Raw genomic sequence first — 22,283 nt, forward strand, 5'->3', positions numbered from 1 at the left:
TGCTGCTCAATGTGAAAGCACGCACGTGATGGAGATTTACCGCTGATTACAGAACCGGCTTTCTGACAAGATGCGCGTTAAATATCGCATGCGATTTATCGTGCAGCCCTAGTTTGAATACTTAATCAGTTATATTAGTAGAAATGCTTCACTGGGGCAAACGAAAAAATCCTAAAATAATAAATAGGAGACCCCATAGCAGCATTTCCAGCAGTATCCCACATTTCTCAATCATTGTGTATTATTTTCAATGTGTTTATTGCTAAGTTTAGTGTGGCGAAATAGAAGCGCAGCCGTAATTCGCATGCAGTGTATCTGGTTGCCTCACGCGCCTCCTGCTGCTGCTCTATGTAATCAGAGTATGAATTTGTAGATTTTCTATAGCAAAACTAAAATGTGTTTAAAAGTGCGACTGACCAAATCATCCGGCTCGGTTTGCCCCCCCTCGAACTTGAAGACAGTTTACCATCAGATCTCACTCAGTGACTCTAGGCCACGTAGGACGGGACGAAACCATGTAGTGAATGGGGGGAGATAAGCCGTAATTTTGTTTTATTTGTAACTCTTTGGTAGATACATTTATAATTTCTATTACATTACTACTACTACTGTTACTACTAATAAATCAGATCTCTGGGGGCCCCAAAAGTGCGTGGGCCCTATATATCGTCCTAACTTTCCCCCCCTTAGCGGCGCCCCTGATAAGCGTAGTCAGTGGAAGGCACGGCTTAGATCACCCTGTAGCAGTTTCTGAAGTGAGGCTCTCCGCCCCAGTCGCTCTCACACCCGGTCACCGGAGGCAGCGTCGGAGCTCGAGTCGGTGGAGAGATGCCGTTACGAGGCGCTTCACACACAAATGGGAATGATTCTTCACACTGTTTGTTATTCCAGAATCCTGCCAGCGGGCTGGTCGACATCGTGACACAGGATCCAGCAAGGTTATCTAGAAATACAGTGAAATCTGATTGGTTCATGAACGATGATGTCATTTGTCCAGCAGTTCTAAACAGCGCTCCGGTGTAACGTCAAGGACAGAAGGATCTGCGGTGTGAACTGTTGAATTACTTGGCTCGTTGCGGCCCCAGTTGGTGTAGGTTATTAAAGCGTCGTTGTCCCAGTAATAGTCGACACCCGCCACCCCTCCTCTCGCCCGCAGCCCGATCCACCAGTCACCGGAGTACCGGCTCATCAGAGCTGTGAAGTGAGCCTGTTCGTACCTGCAGACGGCGACAGCAGCTGAGTGACTGGAGCAACACCAGCACAGAAGCAGTTTATGACTGTTAACAGGAACACAAGAGGGTTAGACACTCACAGGTCCAAGATATGCAGCAGAGTGCTGCTTCGACTCTCACAGAATGCTTTGGCTTCCTCACGACTTCTAGCAGCTTCTTCAAACCAATAGCAAGAGTACTCAAAAACATCCCAGCCCTGCAGAGCACACACACACACAGACACACACACACAGACACACACACACACACACGGTTAGCGTGAGGGGGTCAGGGTCACTGATGGCCCTCCATGAAAGAGCATGACTGACCTGAGGACAGCCGTAGATGGTGGGCTGGACGGAGGGCAGAGGATAGTGACCCTTGGGCATCTTACAGACATAGGTGTTTAGCTCCGAGCAGGTGACGTCGTTCCATCGGCCCGTCTGAGATACAAAGCATTGAGATGACATTCATGCTCCTGCGTTTAGTTTTGCGTCTGTCAGTAAATGCAGTACCTCGTGGTACATCTCCACACAGTCCTCACTGAAGCCCAGGTGGTTGTTGGGTTCCCCAGGAGCCCAGTATGTGAACGTGACCTCATGATGATCCGACCACGAGAACAAACCCGAGAAGCCCAGATCATTCAGACCGATCCACACGTCACTGGTGGCTGTTTGACGGGACAAAGAGGAAATGTTGTGAGAAGAGCACATATAACCGTCATGTGTGTGGAGTCTTTACACACACACACACACACACAATGCAATTCATCGACTGGTCGCTAGAGACTGGCTCCCAAAAAGTGGTTTTGGTCTATATAGCTAATTTTGCCCTTCATGACAACTGGGGTTTAAACGGATGAGTTTTTTACAACTCATCCGTTTAAATTATATTAAGACTTAAAGTTCTGCATAATTAAGGGCGTGGCCACTTGAGTGACAGGCAGACAGGTGACAAGATGGTGATGGCCGGCTCCGCCCACTTTGGGCTTCAAAAATGCTCGTCAGAAACCTACAGGTGACGTCACAGACACTACGTCCATGTTTTTATACAGTCTATGGTTAAAACCTTCCCTCTTATTTCATCTCAAGGCCGCACAAATACGATCAAAGCCATGTGACATGAGCACATGGGAAAGGAAGTGGATGAAAAGGATATAACTGTGATTTCATTCATGATTCGTGTTTATTTGCACCTAAATGAGCTAGTAAATGCACACACGTACCCTGGTACAGGTAACTCTCCAGCCAGCTCTGCTCTGTCATGGACCGGATCGACACCAGATCGGCTCCCAGCTGCCTGCAGGCCGTTCTTGCGCTGTGCCACGTCTTCTTCTCCTCAAACGGCTTATAGCAGAACTCTCCAAACTCAAACCAGTCTGGACCAGAACACCTGAGCTCTGAAGAGACACGTCATTCAGACCAAGCAGCTTTTGCAATGAAATAATGATGCTGTGACTAGTAAGAAAATTGTGTCTCACCTCCATCAGTAAAGTGGTACGACACAGAGTAGAGCCCATCAAACCTGCGACACATCACAGCGTATTTCACTCTAAAGCCGACTCTTTAACAAGCAGGTATCAGAGAAGACTGGAGGCTTACTGTCTGGATACGATGCCGTTTCTGGTGGATCCGCTGTAAAAGTTCTGACCCTCAGCTTTGAGAAGAGTGCAGTCTCCTCCAATGTCATTGAGAACCACTCCAGCGTGAATCGCAGCGGCACAGATATTAGAGTCCTGAAACAAATGACAGTCATGAATCATGAGGAAAAAATGCATGGTTGACGCTCATACTAGTTTGAAGCGGTTGGGTTATAATCGATTATACTCGTACCCCGCGATACATGTCTGTCCCGTACACAGAATACGGTTCCCTGGCACAACCAGCAGGACAGTGAACCCTGAAACAAACAGGAACCCAAAGCAAAATGCTTTTAAATGCGACATAAACCCAAAAAAATCGTTTCCATAACATGGGTAACATATATATGGCACAACTGCAGGATTTCCAGTCAGAACATTTAGACGAGTGGTTGTTAATCCACAGCACCTTCTGTATGTCCAGGTTTATCGCTTTGATTATTTGAATCAATGTGTTAAATAATGGAGACATTCAAGGTGTTCAGCGCTGGATGACGAACCACTGCCACTGACAGTACATTGAGTTAACCAGGGTTTCAGATATTCAAGACTCGATAATTACGTCATTCTGTCTACGGAGTGGTCCAGGTTGGGTTTTGCACTGCAAGTCACAGCGTCTGAAAAACAGCCAAAAAAAGAGGAAACAGATTGGTTTAATTTACACTGAGAACAGACTGGGATAAATTATAGTTCTAATTTAGTTTTAAAGATGATTCATCTTCTGAATCAAGCTTCAGTTGAGCTCACAGTCCGGTAAGCAGCCCAAAATGTCCAGTCGCAGCCCTGCTTGACCGTTCCACTCCAGCGGCAGAACACGAACATACTGCGCTGAGATCGGCGTCCCCAACAAACGCGTCTCTGGAGACGTCCTGTCCACAGAACCTGGATACTCCTGTGACAGAACCACCATCAGAACCTCCCGAGCTCACGAGGTTTTCTTTCATTAAATCAACTCCAAACATCTATGAGTAGTGTGTGTGTGTGTGTGTGTGTGTGTGTGTACCCCTCCGTCGCTGCTGTAGTCTTTCCAGGACAGGCCGTCTGTGCTGGTCTGGATCTTAAACTTAGTGACCCAGTGATCTGAAGATGGGCAGCCCTGAATGACGACCCCTGTGATCTTCTTCAGCTGACCCACATTCACCTGAATCCAGGAGTTTGCTGAAACACAGTTTTTTGGTATTCTTCAAATACCTGAAGCAATATTATGGGTGATTTTGTGGTTCATTCAAATATTAAGGAGACAGACCAGAGGTGGAGGGCATCCAGCACGAGTTCCCTTTCAGTCGAGCTTTATCTGGTCCTTTTCCACTGAGAGACGATGATGCCGAGAGCATTGAATTAGTGATGTTTCCGTCCTCCACACCCAGCCCTCTCACACACACTGGAAACAACACACACTCATCAAGGAATGTGTAACATACTGAATACTGTAACATTTACTGACCCTATTGTGTGCGGTTTTGTATAAGAAGTTCTTCCTCCTCTCTTTAGCCAGAGCTTAATCTCGAGCACTGCTATGATTTTCCAAACACATCTTGTCATCCAAGCCTTTTCCCCCAGAGCCTTTCATCATTCATTTCATTCATATTCATGTTCTCAGTAAAAGTGTCCCTCACCGTTCTGCTCGCAGCTGAAGACCACCTCCAGGTATTTGGAGACGGTGGGGCAGGGATCAGAGTCAGTGCGAGCGAACAGGAAACAGAACTCTCTGTTATCACAGTTCTTCCTGGCCAAAGCCAGCGTGCCCTCAACAGTGCACACACCTGCAAGGTTCGTTCAGTCCATCAGAGATCCTGCATGAACACTTCAAACGCTCTCATTTACACTCTCAACGCTGTGATTTACCAGAGGCTCCGTCTCCATACGGACAGATCTTGTCACTGCGGCACCCGTAAAAAGCCGACTGGATGTTGATGACGCTGTTCTGGGGGCAGTGAAGGACCAAGCTGGAGTCCTGACATGCGTATGTTGTGTAGAAACCTAGAGTACAACACAAGAACAAACTCAGCAAGGCTCAAGAGATTCATGGCACACGAGAAACAGAAGCCAAACGTACCATCATGCGGCGGAGGAGGCTCGGGTGTGTTCCCTGAAAAAGCGAAAAGGTGTATTTTCTAAACATTAATACTTCAGTCAATATTATTTCTGAGAGAATGAAAGGGGCAGCGGAACGTACCGCGACGCTTGCAGATATATCCTCTCTTGTTCTCACAGTTATCGTCATTCCACGCTCCAGAGTTGATTAAAATGGACAGGCAGTCTTCATTATAATAATCATCAGGGTTTCCTTTAGCAATAAATGAGAGGCGCAGATTATCTTCTCCATTAAACTTAATTTTGACTCATTTAACAAAAAGCATAAAAGGTGCTTTATCGTCTCAAATCTTTTCACAGCTTCACCTGAAGCCCAGTTTATATATCGGAACGGAGAGCCGTCTGTCCACATCCAGCCTCCCTCGGTGATGGAGTCATGCGCTCCCATCCACAGAGAAACTCCCGTGGGAACCGACTGGATTTGAGCTGCGCATGAACAAGAGTTGTGTGAGCATAAGTGGATCTGGAACACCTTGAGAGTCTGTTGAGTATCTGGATACTAACCTTGGATGAAACCTTGTTCAAACGGCTCAGTGATGCTGACGAGATCTCCACCCTGATTCACACAATCCGCACGAGCGTCGGCCCACTTCCTCATGGACAGAGTAATAAACAGGTAGCAGTAATCATTAAACGGGTCTGCAACCCAGGAGCCGCACTTCGCATTCCAGCCTGAAAGAAGCAAACGAAATCAGTTCAAGAGCTCAGGCACAGACACGCAGAACGACCAGACGCTTACAGTCCGATACACAGAGACAGATATGTACCGTAAGACTGAGAAACAAACACAAATGTGTGAATGTCTCAGTGTTTGGTGTGTAGAGAGAGTCAGTAACAAATCTGTACCTGGACCAGATGTTGGGGGAGGCGGTGGCCCTTGACCTTTTGCTGGAAAAATAAAATCAATATCAGTATCTCAAAATCACACCAATGGAAAGAATGTATTTGATGGCTTTAAAGTTGGTCAATAAAGACTAGTGTAACTAACTGGTGTAACTCACTAAAACAATGCTCTGATCATTGTGCGCAATCAATAAAACAATTAAAAGACTGATCAAACAGGAAAACCTCCGATTGTTCCCACCTTTCTGGCAGATAAAGGGGTAAGTGGATGAGCAGGGCAGGTCGTTGAGTTTTCCTGTGTCCTGGTGCTCGGTCCCTCGAATGTGAACACAGTCTTCATTATTCTGCCAGTTATCCGGCTGGTTCGTCTCCCAGGGCTGGAAGTCCTACAGAGGCCAGAGAGAACAGACAAAGCTCCTCACACGCTTGACATGGAACGAAATAAAGCTTTAAATAACTGGATGCGGAACTGCCAAAATATTGTTCATCAGCCGAAGCTTTCTCACTTTGTGCGATCAAATGTATAAGTTTAATGTCTGATCACTTACTGCTTGAGTTCCATCGCTCCACACAAACGTTCCTTCTCTGTCGATGTCATTGAGACCCACCCATGAAGATCTGCTCATGTGTGCTGTGAGATCAGAGCAAAAACAAAGCGTCATGTACAGCGACGCTTGAACGCTTGGGAATTTTCTGTATTTCTTTATAAATTCGACCTACTTTGTAGCCCTTCAGTATTTTTAACTAGATAGCAAGAACCCAATGAAACAAACTACCTAAAAACATTGTATTACATTATTTTTTCCAATGTTTTGTGAGCAAAATGATCTTTGATGAAGAACCGGTCTTCTATCGCACCTGTCAGAAAGCTGACGGTTTCTTGGTTGTGGATGCTGACCAGGTGTCCGTTCTGAGCCACACAGTAATTTTCTGCATCTTGCCAGTTCTTGACTGTTTCAGTCTCAAAGTGATAGCAGTGTTCACCGAAGAGCAGATAGCCTTCATCACAGTGTGAGTCTGCAGAAAAACATTCAGTGAACCATAGCAAAAACACAACCCTGACACTTCTACCATGATATTAATTCAACTACTTTTGACATTCTGTTTGTCTGTTCAGACCAATGTGGAAAAACCCTGGCAGACAGGACGAATGAAAATACAAAATCACTCTCTGAAAGTAGACGGCTTCTTCCTATGCTATTCACTGTTGCTTTGCAAATTAGCCTGTACATGAGCGCCAACAAGTCGTAGTTTTATGTAACAGCTCTTGCCATGTGCCCAAAAGCGTGAATCCTATTGGTTGGCTAGTTTTCTTTTCAGTGTGACGGGAAAGAGATTAGAGCCCTTCTCTGTAAAACCGATGTCATGTGAAAGTTTGTGTCATTCAGAAAACAAGCATTAACAGCTGTTCATTCAGATACAAACGGCTGGAGCGACAGAAACAGAAGAGCATATCACTGAACTGAAAACAACTGAAACGCACAATTATAATGATTAAATGCATATATAACATTAACAACAGAATCATGCGCAAAATACTGCATCAGTGCACAAATACAAAATGAATTACAGAGCGATAATGTTTAGATCTTACTATTCAAAGCTTTCTTGCACATGTAAGGTCGCTCATAACGGCAGACGTGTGCTCTCCATTTCCCATAATCCTCTCCTGATTCTTTGATCATAGCAGTACACACACCGTTGGCTTTGTCACTGGGTTCAACAGTGAGAGTTTGAGTTATTATCACGCAGGTCAACACTTAAATGCTTCATTTTATTTGAGTGAAAAACACTTTCTTTGAGTCACAGTTTTGAGAAGAGCATAGTAAGAAAACTAACCAGGTACTATAACTAGTTTAGCAGTTGTCTTACGTGAGATCAGGCTGTCCTGCCGGCCAGTTTGTGTATGTGGACGTACTCGCATCAGACCAGGAGAAAGTTGTGGCATTTGGTTGTATTTGACAGGATAAAGTTGTGCATTTCTGTGAAAATAAGGGAAGTGAATACAGACAACATGCAATAGAAATATAACAGCAACGCAACTGTTTGAGCTGTGATTATTTAACATGTGACAAAATGTGTGGTCTTGCCTTTAGATTAAAAAAATTAAATGAAAAATAATTGGTCATGCACTGTACTGTCTTTGTTGTTTAAGAAATGATTCAACAGATTTCATTGAGGTGCATGTTGTGTATTAAATCAAGTGGTCCAGGGTTGATTTCACACAGACAGCGATGATTCTCACCATTGTGGAAAAGCCAATCCAGAGGTCAAAGGCGGACGCGTCCAGACGGCTTGTGACATACTGCTCCTCTTCAGAAGATGTGATTGACACCAGGTCTCCTCCGTCTCGGACACAGTCGCTGCGAGCCGCCACCCAGCTCTTCCGGACGCCTGCCCTTCGCTTGTAGCAGTTAGAGCCGAAGGCCTGCCAGCCGTTCACAGAGTCACAGACCGGAGCTACACACACACACACACACACACAGCAGATACACACGGGTGATATATGGAGTCAATAATAAGCAGATTATACGTACGGTTTGATCGTTTACAGATGTACTGCCGTCTGGCTGAGCAGGTTTCATCGTTCCATCTGCCTTCATTAGCTCCCAGAACCTGTCCACAATCCTCATTATCTGCCCAGTTGTCCGGCTGACCCTCCTTCCAATACCTGCAATTCACAGGATCAGAGTGTGCTCCTCAAACAGAACTTTATACTTTATGACTACACTAGATTATTTTGATTTATCTCAGCATATTAATTTTCCTACACACTCTCATTCTCATACCCTTGACTTAATCTGCTCTGTTGGCATTGACAATGTTTGTGTCAAGGGTCTCGAAGATGGCATATCTGACCATAAACTCATTGACTTTAATTTTTCTCTCCCCCTTGCAAAATCTAAAATTAAATCTACAATATCCTAGCGAAACATGAAAAACATAAGCACTGCAAATTTCTCTAATGCTATTGCTGCCTCCTCTTTGTCTCTCTCTGTTAATCTCTCATCCCGGTGAGATTCTCTCATTATATAATGAAGCTGCATCTAATGTCTTGGAGGGTCTGGCCCCGTTAAAGACCAGAACTGTCCCCTTAGTTCACTCTTGCCCTTGGTTCACTCCGGAGCTCAGATTAATGAAAGTATGAAAGCTAAGGGTAGGCGTCTTGAGCGACTGTATACTGGTCTTCTCATTCATGCTACCTTTTACTCAGAGTTTATGTTGCAATATAAAAAAGCACTTAACACTGCACGCTCTACTTACCTGTCCACTATTATTAACAAAGCAAAGTGTAAACCCGGGACCCTATTCCCTGAGATAAACAAACTTGTCAAACCACCATCTCCCTTTCCTAACGACCTCTGTGAAAATTTTGACATTTTTTTATACACAAAATTGACAATATTTATCAATCTTTTTCTTCCTTTGATCCTCCAGAACGCTCTGCCTCTCAGATACTCTAACCACTCTCTAACCTTACACTCACCAGTACATCTGTGGTTGAACAGCTGATTATTAACTATAACTCTATAGTTAACTCTATAACTATAACCTGTCGGATAGATCCAATATTAACACACCTGCTCAAAAACGTTCTGCCTCCCTGCTGTCTCTTCACTCCAGACCTTTAATACTGATCTTAAAACTCACTTATTTACAATATGTTTTGTGAAATAATTGTAGCAGACTGCCTCAATTTTCAGTTCTATGCTTGCTTTCGTTACTTATCTTGGATTATGATCTCTGTCTGCTCTGTTTGCTTGATTATGTGACTGTTTATCTGTTGTTCATGTTGTCTATAAACTTAATGCAAAGCGTCCTTGGGTTCTTGAAATGCGTTATATAAATAAACCATTATTATTATTATTATTCAGTTATAGAGATATTTGAAGGATCATTTGGTGATCAGCATGGAGAACTGTATCTTTCCCAAAAGGATAATTTCTCAAAATGACTTACAAAATAGAAACCACGAGTTCCTGCAAGAGCTCTAAAGACTCTCAACAGCAGTATCTTTTCATCTGCATGATGTAGAGCTGCACACATTCAGAAATCAGCTGTAAAGGAGCTCTAACTAAGAGTGAACTTCTGACTCACGACAGGTAGGGATAGAAAACAGTCCCATCACTCCATTCCCAGTTCCCCTCGGACGCCACATCATTCAGTCCGATCCAGAAGATGGAGGAGCTGATCTGTGTCCGGACCCACGTCTGAACAGAACACAGACAGAAGAGATGTTAGATGTTAGATGTGATCTATTTCTGACCGTTGCTGTGGTGGTGTGCGTCTCACCCGCTCGTGAATGTCCTGGATGCTCATCAGATTACTTGCTTTACTGACACAGTCCTCCAGAGCGTCGTGCCACGACTTCATATCAGAGGAGAAGAAGTAGCATCTCTCGTCATACGACCGCCAGCCCTCCTCACACTGACTGAAGCCTTGGAGAAAACAGTGTGCTTATTGTTCTCATATTAATCACAAACCACACGAGGACAAAAATTAAAAAGAGAACAATAAGAGAAACTATTCTACAGGGTCATTGCATGTACAGACAGAACTTGGGTAATAAATTCATTAAACAGTTTTTCTAAGACAAATTGTGTTTTATTCTATTCTGCTAAAATCAGAGAGAAAATTTCTGCTTGCAAAAGACAATTGTTTAATTCTCCATCATAAAAAAGCCTCGTGACTGAGATGTAAAGCTTGTCATATGCACTGCTAATGTTTTACTGGAAACGGTGTCATAAACAATTATGGTTCGAATCAAATCCTGTAGAAGAATCACCATTTTATCCATTTCCCTCGATTGTAAAGTCTACAAAGTCAAATGACTGCAGTAAAGACACGGAGCACACATATGGCACACGTTTGTTTCCCACTGCTTTTTAAAACTGCCAGCATTAGTTCACGCCTATAACGCCTGCTTAATTTTGTTAAATGATTTACAATTTTATGCTAGATGTCACATGGAATTTAAAAAAGTATTTACACATCTTTACGTTCATGAAAATGGCCAAACATCTCATAATATATTTAGTTTGATCAACATTGTCAGAAGGTTAAATACATCTTTCCATTTAGCTTGTATTTTAAACTGGGGAAAAAATACAAGTTTCAGACCATATTTTGAATCCTATTCACAGAGTGCCACACACAGAGTCATAATACATACAGAAATACGTTTTATATATCAAATATAAAATACTTATTTGTTTTGTTATAGAGTTTAGCAATATTGTTAAACACAATTTCAGCAATGATTTATTAGTGTAAGTCTCTATGATTCTGACGGACTCCTGGAAACTTGCGCTGATCTAAATCGTACTGAATTACACAACTGATCCTGGATGAAACTGCCAGGAAGAAACATTCATGATTAAAAAAGAATGAAGCTTTTGCCATTTCTACAAAGTGGTTCTTCAATTAAATGTGTTATTCTATTCAATTTACTATGAAAATGAGTGAACTTACCAGAATGAATGAGGCCAATGAGGGTGAAGGCTAACACAAACATTATAAATGTATGTATTGTTTTTAGTCTGAAACAGCATTACATGGGTTTATTCTTCTGTCATCCACACGCCTGTCCTCTGGAGATCTGCTCATCATCACACACCGAAGGCTCTTTTACCCTCATCAGAGTCCAAAGATTAAACAGTAAAACATACATGATCATCTGATGCTGTGACACACGTTAAAGTCCAACATATTCAATTTACATCAAATTCCTTCTGCATGGAGAGACAAAAACATGTGACATGTTCTGAAGAATATGGTCACAAAATAGTACATTTGCATGCGAGTGATTCTAGGTGCTTTGCTGTGAAACATGTCTTTCTTTAAACATTAATTAGTTTAATAAATGTACTGGGCACACTCAGTTAAGAGTGACTTTAAACATAAAAAAAATAATTTTCCTTTAACAAGAGCTTGACTGACATGTTTTTAAATAAAACACTTTTACCAAAAACATTTCATTCTGCACATATCACCATCATATGCATTTCAGATGTTCTCTGTATCAGGTCAAAAGTGTCCAGAGATGCGAGATTTTCCTCCATCATAAAATCTCTGATTTGATTTCTTGATTGCTCTGGTCAGTAAACGGAAGGCCTCTGGTACGAGAGCATCACAGAACTGAGCAAATATGAACATGGTTGCAATATCAGATCATTTCTTTGATATAAAATATTTATTTCAAAGCACATGAAAGGAACCAGAACCCTTTAGACACAGATTGTCCCCTTTTATTTGTATAGCGCTTTATACAATACTGATCGTGTCAAAGCAGCTTTACAGTATTAAACAGTTTGTTTTTTTCCTGATGTAGGCAGATTATATTGAACCCTGACGTAAAGTGCAGAACCCAATGCACAGATGTTCACGCTGATGGCAGAACTGGATACAGATGTAGAATAAAGTCTTTCTGTACATTTTTTTGTCAATTCTGTTTCTTTTGTCATTCTAATAAAATTCAAATTTCAAAGTCCAAAGAGGTTGCTTCAAAACCCTTGTGACAGCACATGTTTTAGGACAATATAGTTTGAATAAAATCTTTTACCTTTGTGTTACACTTTAACCTTTTTTATAGCTACCAAATTGACAGTAAACAATAAAAATGCAGCAAATACCAATTACTCAATGCATCCATTAAACTGCACACATGGGTTGATGTTAGATAATCGGGTTAATATTGCAGGGCAGATTGTTGTAATATATACACCAGATTATTCTATTCACATTCAAACAAATGGAAATCTCATGAAACGTATTACTAGCCCATTTCTTTCAAAGCCGGGGTTTTAAAGACAGAAAACAGAAAAGGGAACTTTGCTTTGTTGTTTTATTCAATTGTTACAAAGGTTAAAACAAGGTCACAAAAGGAAAAACTGAAGGAAATAAATAAACAGATATTGAGCAAAACACTAAAATGTACACATGGGAATATATGCTAAAAACGGTCATTCTTCAGACAGATCAACTTTGTTTGTTCAGCAGGTACAGAAATGCAGCTACAACTGAAAGTCATTCTGTCCTTCGGTGGACAGAATAAAGTTGCACAAATATTAAATAAATCGCTATATGAATATATTTATTGTTGTTTCACATCACTGAATGCAACATGTTAACATCTGTGACACCAGTATAATGTAAAACACATTCCAACAGCAGATCTCAAATATAATCAGATGTTTCTAAAGTTACTGGAGTCCAACCAATAATTACTGAATAAAAGCAACAATATGAACTGTTTTCCAAATCTAAGAAAAAAGATGCATTACATAAAATAAATATTTTATATTCAGAATTCAAAGTCATTTTAAAATAAGACTCAAGTCACACTGGAAAACAAAAACACACCAAAGTGTAGCAATAGCATTTTTTCTATAAAAAAAATCTGTATTCCCTCAGTGTATAATGGATCTGTTTCAAAATGTAATCATATTTTTTTTTCACTTTGAACTAAATCATGTAAAACAGTAAATGCAATTAAATCAAGCCAGAAAAGCTTTACATTTGTAATACACAACAGTAACATGTACAAGCATCTCTGAGCTTCTCTCAGCTCATGTTTGGCAGTGAAAAGCAGAACAGAAGCACAATCCTTGATCACATATCATCGCTCTAGACTGTTCTGCACAAATCTAAACCTAGAACCAGTCTAGATCCTATGCAGGGTTCCATTAAGACAGTCTTACTGAAGTCATAAATGAGACGTGGCTCACAACAGAAGAATCACTCTCATTTCATCACGTTAGAAATGACTCTGCTAGTGCTCATGAATCTCTCATTTTGTCCTGACTGTGATTGTACGCATGCAAACAAACATTCGGCTACAGAACAATCTCTTTTTGATCGTTCTGTGTCCTGAAGTCACAAAATAGTGGTTTTTAAGCTTGTGCATTTATAAGTATCTGATGTCACTCTGCCTTTCAAACACAAGAATGATTTACTGAACTCATGTCATGGATATTCAGAGTAGGGGTCGACCGATTATCGGCGCCGATATTAAGCATTTTTATGATTATCGGTATCGGTCATTTTCAAATCCGATTCGCCGATAAAATAACTTAATTTTGAAACGCGCTATTTGGCTCTGATGCAGCATGTCAGAACTCAGCACTCTGTGGCCTAAAGCAGTCTCCGCTCATCTGATTTGTTGGGAGTCATGAGTCCGACCAATCAATGCAGAATTCATGCTCACTCCAAAAGCCTTGCTAACTGGAGCTGCTTCAGTGATCACGCATCAGTTGTCTCTCAAAGGTAAGGCAGCAGCAGACTTGCTTAAGTTGCAATAGATCCCAATCCACTAACGTTACGTATCGGTCGACCCCTAATTCAGAGGACTGAACATCAATACTGATTTCTGAGCACTATAGTCTAGTTTACTGAAGATTTCTTATTGTCTAAGAGAGAAATTACTTTCAGCAGTTCAGGCAGCAGAAATCAGTACAAACATCAGACACAGTGATCATGTGATCTCACAGATAGAAAAAAACACTTTCCACTAACAAAATTAGAGCAAAAACATAATAAACTTCTCTTGACACGTAGTACACAAAAGAGTTGAATAAACACAACAGACTCCTGATCCAGAGCCACATCACGGCTGAATGCAGGTGTTCGGAGCGTATTTAGGCTGAAGCGTTAGTGTTGAAGTGTGTCAAACTATGACAAAGTGGCTACATACAGTCAGCGACGTTACTGGAGCCCTGGCCGACATCTCGAATCTGACTGATGTGAGAGGAACAGACGGCGACTCCGGCCCCGGCCCGACAGTGAGACACAGAGCCCACAAGCTCCCATCTGGTTCACACACACACACACACACACTAATGCTATCTGAATGAAATCACAACCAGTCCTCTTCAGAACACTCCAGCTTTATATCTCACCTGTTCATCCGGGGCTCGAAGGCCTCCACCGTATTCAGGTAGATGTTTCCATTGTGCCCCCCCACTGCAAAGACACGCCCCATCACCGTGGCAACTCCGACTCCGCCCCTGGGCGTGGTCAACTCCGCCACATACTCCCAGTGATTGGTTCTGGGGTCGAAGCGCTCCACTGAGCTCAGCGGAGAATTATCATCAAACCCGCCTTCAGACAAACACAAGCACATGAAGCTCACAGATATCACTCCAGCAGAGCGTAGCTGAGCCTGTTTTCACATGAAGTCTAAAATTATGAAGATGAACAAATTCTGAATGGTTACCAACAACGTAGAGGCATCCGTTGAGTTCGCTGACACCGTTTCCAGCGCGCCGCTGCCCCATCTCTCGCACATCTGTCCATTTGTTCAGATGAGGGTCGAAGCGCTCCACGCTGGACAGCGATGCAACGCCGTCATTCCCCCCGACCGCGTACACATAGCCCTGAAGAAGACATCAGATCAACACGATCAAACCCGTGACACTCATGAACAGAATCATTTACCCTCTCAAAACAATAGAATACAATAGAAGTGAAAGCTTGGCCAGGCTGGTGAATACTGTGTACAATAGCTTAAAATAACATGTTCTGATCAATGAATCTCTTATTTACATGGTATTTACACGTTGTTAGTTATAACGACAGGATTCACCAGTGTGTAAAAGAGTTTATTCTCTTTTTGATTTTTTTTATTTATACCTCATGATGATTCATTATATCTACTTAACTGAACACATGACGTTAACTGGCCACATAAGCTGTAATATATCATTTAGCTGTATACTCCGTCATATGGATATTCCTCTGACACACTTCTCTCTCACAAGTAACAGATTACTTTCTGATTGTCCCACTGAATACACACATTCTGCGAAGCTTCTTTGAAACAATTTGTTGAACGATTGGTATTGAGTGGATTCTGACTAACTTAAACCCTTCTGATTGGTCACTGAGTTTGGCACTCGGCAGACATGTCTGTGATTGGCTGTTCTAAACAAAATCTTCACAGATTGCACAAAGCTTGGAAACCTTTGAAAGCAGCACCTATCAGCTGTCATAATGAGTGAAACTGGCTTATTGTCTTTATAAGTTCTTTTAACATTAATGCCATATTCATGATACTTCCAAATTTTATATTATCAGCAAAGATATCTGATGGCCAGTCCTAGTGTAGAATCATGTGTAAGTGGCTCTGTGGGCCTTTCGTACCCCGAGCGCCACAGATCCCACGCCTCCTCTGGGTGTGTTCATAGGAGCCACGGCGCTCCAGCGGTCCGACTCGATGTCATAGCGCTCCACATCACTGAAGCAGGAGTTATCATCCAGACCACCGATAGCGTAGATGGGTCCGCCGAGAGCAGCCAGCGCAATCCCCCTCCTGACAAACACAAACACAAACACAGGACAACCTCTCATTCTGTCTGCATGCTCAGCTGTCTTCTGTGTCAATACATACAATAGCTTTATTTTGCTGGACATGTGCATGGACAGATAACTCTTTAATCCCATGAGAATTCAATTATAACTATAAATATTAATAAAACAACAATGAATTACAACTATAAACTATGAAAAGTATTAGAGCAGAACATCAGGTCAAGGAAAGTTTGCTGTTTGTCATACCGTTTTGTGCTCATGGAGGCTTTCATCATCCATTTGTTGGTGTGTGGATCAAACATCTCCATGTTCCCGAGGTGCTCGTTGCCATCATGGCCTCCAACAGCATACACTTTCCCTGTAAAATGATGAATGTGAAGTTTAATTAGTATGTTTGAGTCATTTATTGTAAGCAGGAGGTTCCAGTATTCACTGTAGCTTTTACTTGTGTACTACTTTGTCCCACACTGACTAAAAATCTAATAAAACACAATTTGATCAGTTTTCTAACAGTATTAATTATTTAACCAGAATTGGGTTAGGGATGTTCGCTGTTGACAAAAATCAACACCCTGATATTTTCTTGAGTTTAGTCTATATGAATAGTCCATATTTGTACTGTATTATTTGTAAAACTCTTATATTGTACTAGTTCACTCTCATTAATATGAATTGATATCAATTGAAACAACATGTTTAAAGAAAAGAGGTTATTTATTCACTGTAATAAAACATATAATTAAACAACACTGATATTGAAGTCTCAACATCTAGCTTTTATTACAGCAGAAAACAGTGATGAACAATCCTCATTACAAATTTGGGAAGACGGTAGACAAGCGTTTTCAAATGCCTGTTATAAGTGTTTCGACTTTATGGTGAAAGTTGAATTAGCAGTCTGTGTGAAATGCGTGAGGCTTTACGCGTCTCTCTCATTCTGCAGCAGTACAAATATGTGCGGTGTTGCGCATGTTTAGCTTGCTTCATGAGTGTTTTGCATTATATGAGTCACTTTGGAATATAAGTCGCAGCATGTTTCAGATGAAAAAAAAAAGTGACATATTACTCAAAATATGTTCTTTATAGTACAAGATTTATATATAACGAGTCGTTCCCTGCATTATTACAGCAAACCGTCTGGTGATTACAGTACTGAGCCGCTGCAATGGAGCAGCTCTAATGCTATCAAATTAAAGATGGTGTACCATAGAGCAAAAAAACGAACAGTGAAAGTAACAAAAACGTGTAAAAAAAACATTTTAATGGGCATAATTAAGTGTGAAATTAAGTGTGAAAATAACTGAAGGAAATATTTGTTTGCTAAATGAACTAAGCCAACTAATTTTTAACATATTCTTTTGGATTCTGTAACCAATATTTTTTTAAATTACAAATGCAATGAAAATACAGGTATTGGTACTCGGTATCGGCCTAGTTCTGGAAAAAGTGGTATCAGTGCATCCCTACTTTAAAACACTAGTAAAGTAAAAGTAAAAGTGTTTTTTAACCCTTCTGTAATTCTCCTTAAAGGGGTCATATGATGCGATTTCAGTTTTTCCTTTCTCTTTGGAGTGTTACAAGCTCTTGGTGCATAAAGAAGATCTGTAAAGTTGCAAAGACTAAAGTCTCAAATCCAAAGAGATATTCTTTATAAAAGTTAGGAGTCAACCACACCTACCTAAAACGCCTCGTTCTAACACGCCCCACATATCTACATCACTATGTGGGAAGATTTGCATAACACCGCCCAAATGTTCACGCAAAGAAAGAAGATGTAACTTTTATTCTCGCTGTAGTATTGTTGACGCTGCTTCTGTAATTCTCCTTAAATCATTGTTTTATTTGCTTTTCATATCTCTTTCTCACCTGCTACTGAAATCACTCCCACGTGTCTGCGTCTGCTGTTCATTTCAGGGCCGAAGAACCAGCTGTTTTTACTGATGGAGTAACACTCGATACTGCGGAAGGGGTCCCCGGATCCGCCCCGTCCCCCGACGCAGAACAACACACCTGTCAGAGAGCTCATTTAAAGACAGCAGAAGAACACAAGAGTGCAAGAGCAATCACGGCTGTATCTGCTGACCTGCGGTGTGCTTGCGGGGAGTCGTACGGATCGAATACTCAAAGTCAGGAACGCTCTTGTTACTAAGATGCAGATGATAATTCCGAGCTTCGTCCAGAAGGTCTCTGCAGCTCAAATTGGCCTTGATCATCTCCTCTTTAGCAACAGTGGCTGTGAGGAAATCCACCGGCAGCAGAGGAAGACGCACCTGTGTGAGAAAAGCCCATCAGAACAGCATTTTAATACATTTGCTGACAACAAGAGCTTCAAAGGATCCAAGCCCGTTTCTGAAATGTGATGTTGGATCTGTACAGTGCCACCTCTGGCCACAAACTGAAGCTGGATCCTACAGCGTACTTCAGAACTTGACCATGTTTCCACAAGTCCAGCCTGGACTTCATGGCAAATGTGTTTTGGTGTCTAGGACCAAGCAGAACCTGGCAGGATATTTCATCAGGCAAATTTCCTCACATGAGAGGTCATGTTCTCTTACTTACTACAAGAGCCTCCCCACTCTCATCCAGAGTGAGTAAAAGGGCTGGTAAAACCACTCTGGACCCCTCACACCCAGAACACTTCTTCTCTGAACTGCTGCGGTCCGGTCGGAGCACTGAGCACCAGAGCGGCCAGGCATAAGAACAGTCTCTTCCCTCTTCAATCCAGCTCATGAACACTTAACTTGGCAGTAAACGTACACAACACTATTTATACATTTATTTATTTATTGTATATTGTTATTTCCTATTTACATATTCCATTTTTATTCTTTCTATTATCTGTGTCTTGTCACTGTCATTCTGCTTATGCTGTGGAAGCTTCTGTCACCAAAACAAACTCCTCGTATGTGTAAACATAGGCTACCTGGCAAAAAAGCTCTTTCTAATTATGATACTAAAAAGTGCTTGTAAAAATGATCCCCAACAAACTTTCCATCCCAGCCCTGAGCAGCTAACCTGAGACATGATCTGATCCAGCCAGACGTCATGGTGCTTCAGGTTGGCTTTGAGCCATTTGACGGCGGCGTTGTACACTTGAGTCTCAGACTGAATGTTCAGATCACCGGAGGCCAGCAGCGTCTTGAGGTGCTGCGGCGAGACGCAGATGAAGTCCTCACACTCCACCACTTCTCTGAAATGCTCGCAGGCATAGCGGTCAGCCATGTCCATCAGCTTCTCTGAACTGCTGCGGTCCGGTCGGAGCACTGAGCACCAGAGCGGCCAGGCATAAGAACAGTCTCTTCCCTCTTCAATCCAGCTCATGAACACTTAACTTGGCAGTAAACATGTACACAACACTATTTATACATTTATTTATTTGTTGTATATTGTTATTTCCTATTTACATATTCCATTTTTATTCTTTCTATTATCTGTGTCTTGTCACTGTCATTCTGCTTATGCTGTGGAAGCTTCTGTCACCAAAACAAACTCCTCGTATGTGTAAACATAGGCTACCTGGCAAAAAAGCTCTTTCTAATTATGATACTAAAAAGTGCGTGTAAAAATGATCCCCAAAAAACTTTCCATCCCAGCCTTGAGCAGCTAACCTGAGACATGATCTGATCCAGCCAGACGTCATGGTGCTTCAGGTTGGCTTTGAGCCATTTGACGGCGGCGTTGTACACTTGAGTCTCAGACTGAATGTTCAGATCACCGGAGGCCAGCAGCGTCTTGAGGTGCTGCGGCGAGACGCAGATGAAGTCCTCACACTCCACCACTTCTCTGAAATGCTCGCAGGCATAGCGGTCAGCCATGTCCATCAGGTCCACCCTGTTGTGACTCTCTGCGAAGGTGCGGACGGCCAGACAGTTGGAGGGGTGGAAGTGAGCTTTCATGTATTCACTGTCATTTTATGCTGTGGAAGCTTCTGTCACCAAAACAAACTCCTCGTATGTGTAAACATAGGCTACCTGGCAAAAAAGCTCTTTCTAATTATGATACTAAAAAGTGCGTGTAAAAATGATCCCCAAAAAACTTTCCTTCCCAGCCTTGAGCAGCTAACCTGAGACATGATCTGATCCAGCCAGACGTCATGGTGCTTCAGGTTGGCTTTGAGCCATTTGACGGCGGCGTTGTACACTTGAGTCTCAGACTGAATGTTCAGATCACCGGAGGCCAGCAGCGTCTTGAGGTGCTGCGGCGAGACGCAGATGAAGTCCTCACACTCCACCACTTCTCTGAAATGCTCGCAGGCGTAGCGGTCAGCCATGTCCATCAGGTCCACCCTGTTGTGACTCTCTGCGAAGGTGCGGACGGCCAGACAGTTGGAGGGGTGGAAGTGAGCTTTCATGTATTCACAGCAGGCCCGAGCGATCAGCTCCACCTGCAGGATACACGCCGCGTACAGCAGCGGCTGAACGTTATCCACCGTCAGCGTCAGCCGCGAGGAGTACGCGAAACACACCAGGTCCTGGATGGCATCTGCGTCGAAATCTCGTATCTCAATCAAGTCCTGATTGGCCTCGGCCATATCTGAGAGGAACATGGCACGAAAATACGGCACCACGCAGGCCAGAACCAGTTTGTGACATGGTATCAGTCTGTTTCCGACCTTGAGTGAAAAACAAAAGAGAGAGAATTAGAAACAGAAGAAGCTGCTGTGTGTCTATATTCACTGCATCAGATACCTTCAGAGTGACATCACACAGCTCTCCGTTCTCGTAAAACTGTCTGAGGGAGTTGTGGAAATCCTTCCAGGCCTCTTTAGCCTCAAACACATACGATCCGTCCACGTCGCCCTCGCTATTAGACTGCGACGAGTGTTTCTGCTGCTTCCCATGTTCTGGCACCATGTCTCGTTCACACATGCCGACACCTGCACACACACACACACACACATTCAAGAGTAAGGCAATCTGAGTATAGAGCGGTATAGAGCAGACTCTGAACACATAATACTCAAATAGAACAAAATACATCTCAAACGAGAAGACGGTTAAATCCCATGATTGACATGCTGTTCGCTGTCTCTGTTAAATGGCTCTTCTGAATGGACTCTGTGTTTGCAGACACGGTCCTCCACACACACACTCACACACATGGTCCACACACACACGGTCCTCCACACACACACACATGGTCCACACACACACTCACAGACACGGTCCTCCACACACACATGGTCCACACACACACTCACAGACACGGTCCTCCACACACACACACACACACACACACTCACACACATGGTCCACACACACACGGTCCTCCACACACACACACATGGTCCACACACACACTCACAGACACGGTCCTCCACACACACACACACACAGCATCTTTGTTCCAGAGTCACAGTGCAGTTATTCTTTATACTGAGAAACAGACTCTTTTAACACTGTGACTCAACTAGATCATAACAATCATAAACATATTCATCTGAGAATCACTGCTCACATGATATGAAAATAACTGTAAGAAACATTTCAAGTACTATAAAGATTTTATGGCGTCATTTTATACATTGAAAGCTGGGATTGGATCATATATGACAAACTACACTTTATTCCTTCAAAAACACTACACGAAGAGATATACAGATATATAAATATTTGAAATAAATGAGATAATCACTGGCCAAGACATTGCATGCTAAGTTATCAGTTAATGAACCATTTTATGTTGTTTTTATTGTACAAGTAACCGCTTCAAAGCTGTTAGTCAATTTTCGTTAATGAACTGCATTAAAGACCTATTTATTTTAACACTGTTTGTTTTCTGTACTATAAATTATGTGTAATTGTTTAAACAACCAAAACATGACAGCATGAGCTAAAACGTCAACACAACAAACGGGACGGATTCACGAGCAGGAAATATCAGAGATGAACCTTACTGATAAGGCAATCTGAGTATAGAGCGGACTCTGAACACATAATACTCAAATAGAACAAAATACATCTCAAACGAGAAGATGGTTAAATCCCATGATTGACATGCTGTTCGCTGTCTCTGTTAAATGGCTCTTCTGAATGGACTCTGTGTTTGCAGACACGGTCCTCCACACACACACTCACACACATGGTCCACACACACACGGTCCTCCACACACACACACATGGTCCACACACACACTCACAGACACGGTCCTCCACACACACATGGTCCACACACACACTCACAGACAT

At 42.4% G+C, this 22,283-nt stretch overlaps 2 protein-coding genes across 2 annotated transcripts in view; both read right to left on the reverse strand.

Annotated features, from left to right (window-relative positions):
• The window catches only part of LOC107734404 (macrophage mannose receptor 1), a 14,774-nt gene extending 7,974 nt beyond the window's left edge, over nt 1–6,800 (reverse strand). The window contains 23 exon segments of the mRNA XM_074560164.1: nt 738–943; nt 1,066–1,217; nt 1,313–1,428; nt 1,541–1,654; nt 1,727–1,881; nt 2,437–2,610; nt 2,692–2,735; nt 2,813–2,946; nt 3,044–3,110; nt 3,413–3,467; nt 3,598–3,742; nt 3,854–4,008; nt 4,097–4,231; nt 4,467–4,613; nt 4,696–4,830; nt 4,907–4,939; nt 5,027–5,137; nt 5,251–5,370; nt 5,449–5,616; nt 5,791–5,832; nt 6,029–6,173; nt 6,336–6,418; nt 6,646–6,800. Coding sequence (XP_074416265.1) covers nt 738–943; nt 1,066–1,217; nt 1,313–1,428; nt 1,541–1,654; nt 1,727–1,881; nt 2,437–2,610; nt 2,692–2,735; nt 2,813–2,946; nt 3,044–3,110; nt 3,413–3,467; nt 3,598–3,742; nt 3,854–4,008; nt 4,097–4,231; nt 4,467–4,613; nt 4,696–4,830; nt 4,907–4,939; nt 5,027–5,137; nt 5,251–5,370; nt 5,449–5,616; nt 5,791–5,832; nt 6,029–6,173; nt 6,336–6,413 — 2,631 coding nt within the window. The 5' untranslated portion in view covers nt 6,414–6,418; nt 6,646–6,800.
• A 7,333-nt stretch (nt 6,801–14,133) lies between these two features.
• klhl8 (kelch-like family member 8) overlaps nt 14,134–22,283 on the reverse strand; it is a 9,437-nt gene continuing 1,287 nt past the window's right edge. Inside the window, exons 2-10 of the mRNA XM_016546358.1 lie at nt 20,784–20,971; nt 20,159–20,707; nt 18,179–18,365; nt 17,962–18,105; nt 16,342–16,453; nt 15,928–16,096; nt 15,002–15,161; nt 14,685–14,886; nt 14,134–14,595 (exon numbers count right to left, since the gene is read on the reverse strand). Coding sequence (XP_016401844.1) covers nt 14,472–14,595; nt 14,685–14,886; nt 15,002–15,161; nt 15,928–16,096; nt 16,342–16,453; nt 17,962–18,105; nt 18,179–18,365; nt 20,159–20,707; nt 20,784–20,963 — 1,827 coding nt within the window. The 5' untranslated portion in view covers nt 20,964–20,971 and the 3' untranslated portion in view covers nt 14,134–14,471. The remainder of the gene's footprint in view (nt 14,596–14,684; nt 14,887–15,001; nt 15,162–15,927; nt 16,097–16,341; nt 16,454–17,961; nt 18,106–18,178; nt 18,366–20,158; nt 20,708–20,783; nt 20,972–22,283) is intronic.

Source organism: Sinocyclocheilus rhinocerous, unplaced genomic scaffold (genome assembly GCF_001515625.1).
Source record: "Sinocyclocheilus rhinocerous isolate Xijiao unplaced genomic scaffold, SAMN03320098_v1.1 scaffold5693, whole genome shotgun sequence".
NCBI classification, from domain to species: Eukaryota; Metazoa; Chordata; class Actinopteri; order Cypriniformes; family Cyprinidae; genus Sinocyclocheilus; species Sinocyclocheilus rhinocerous.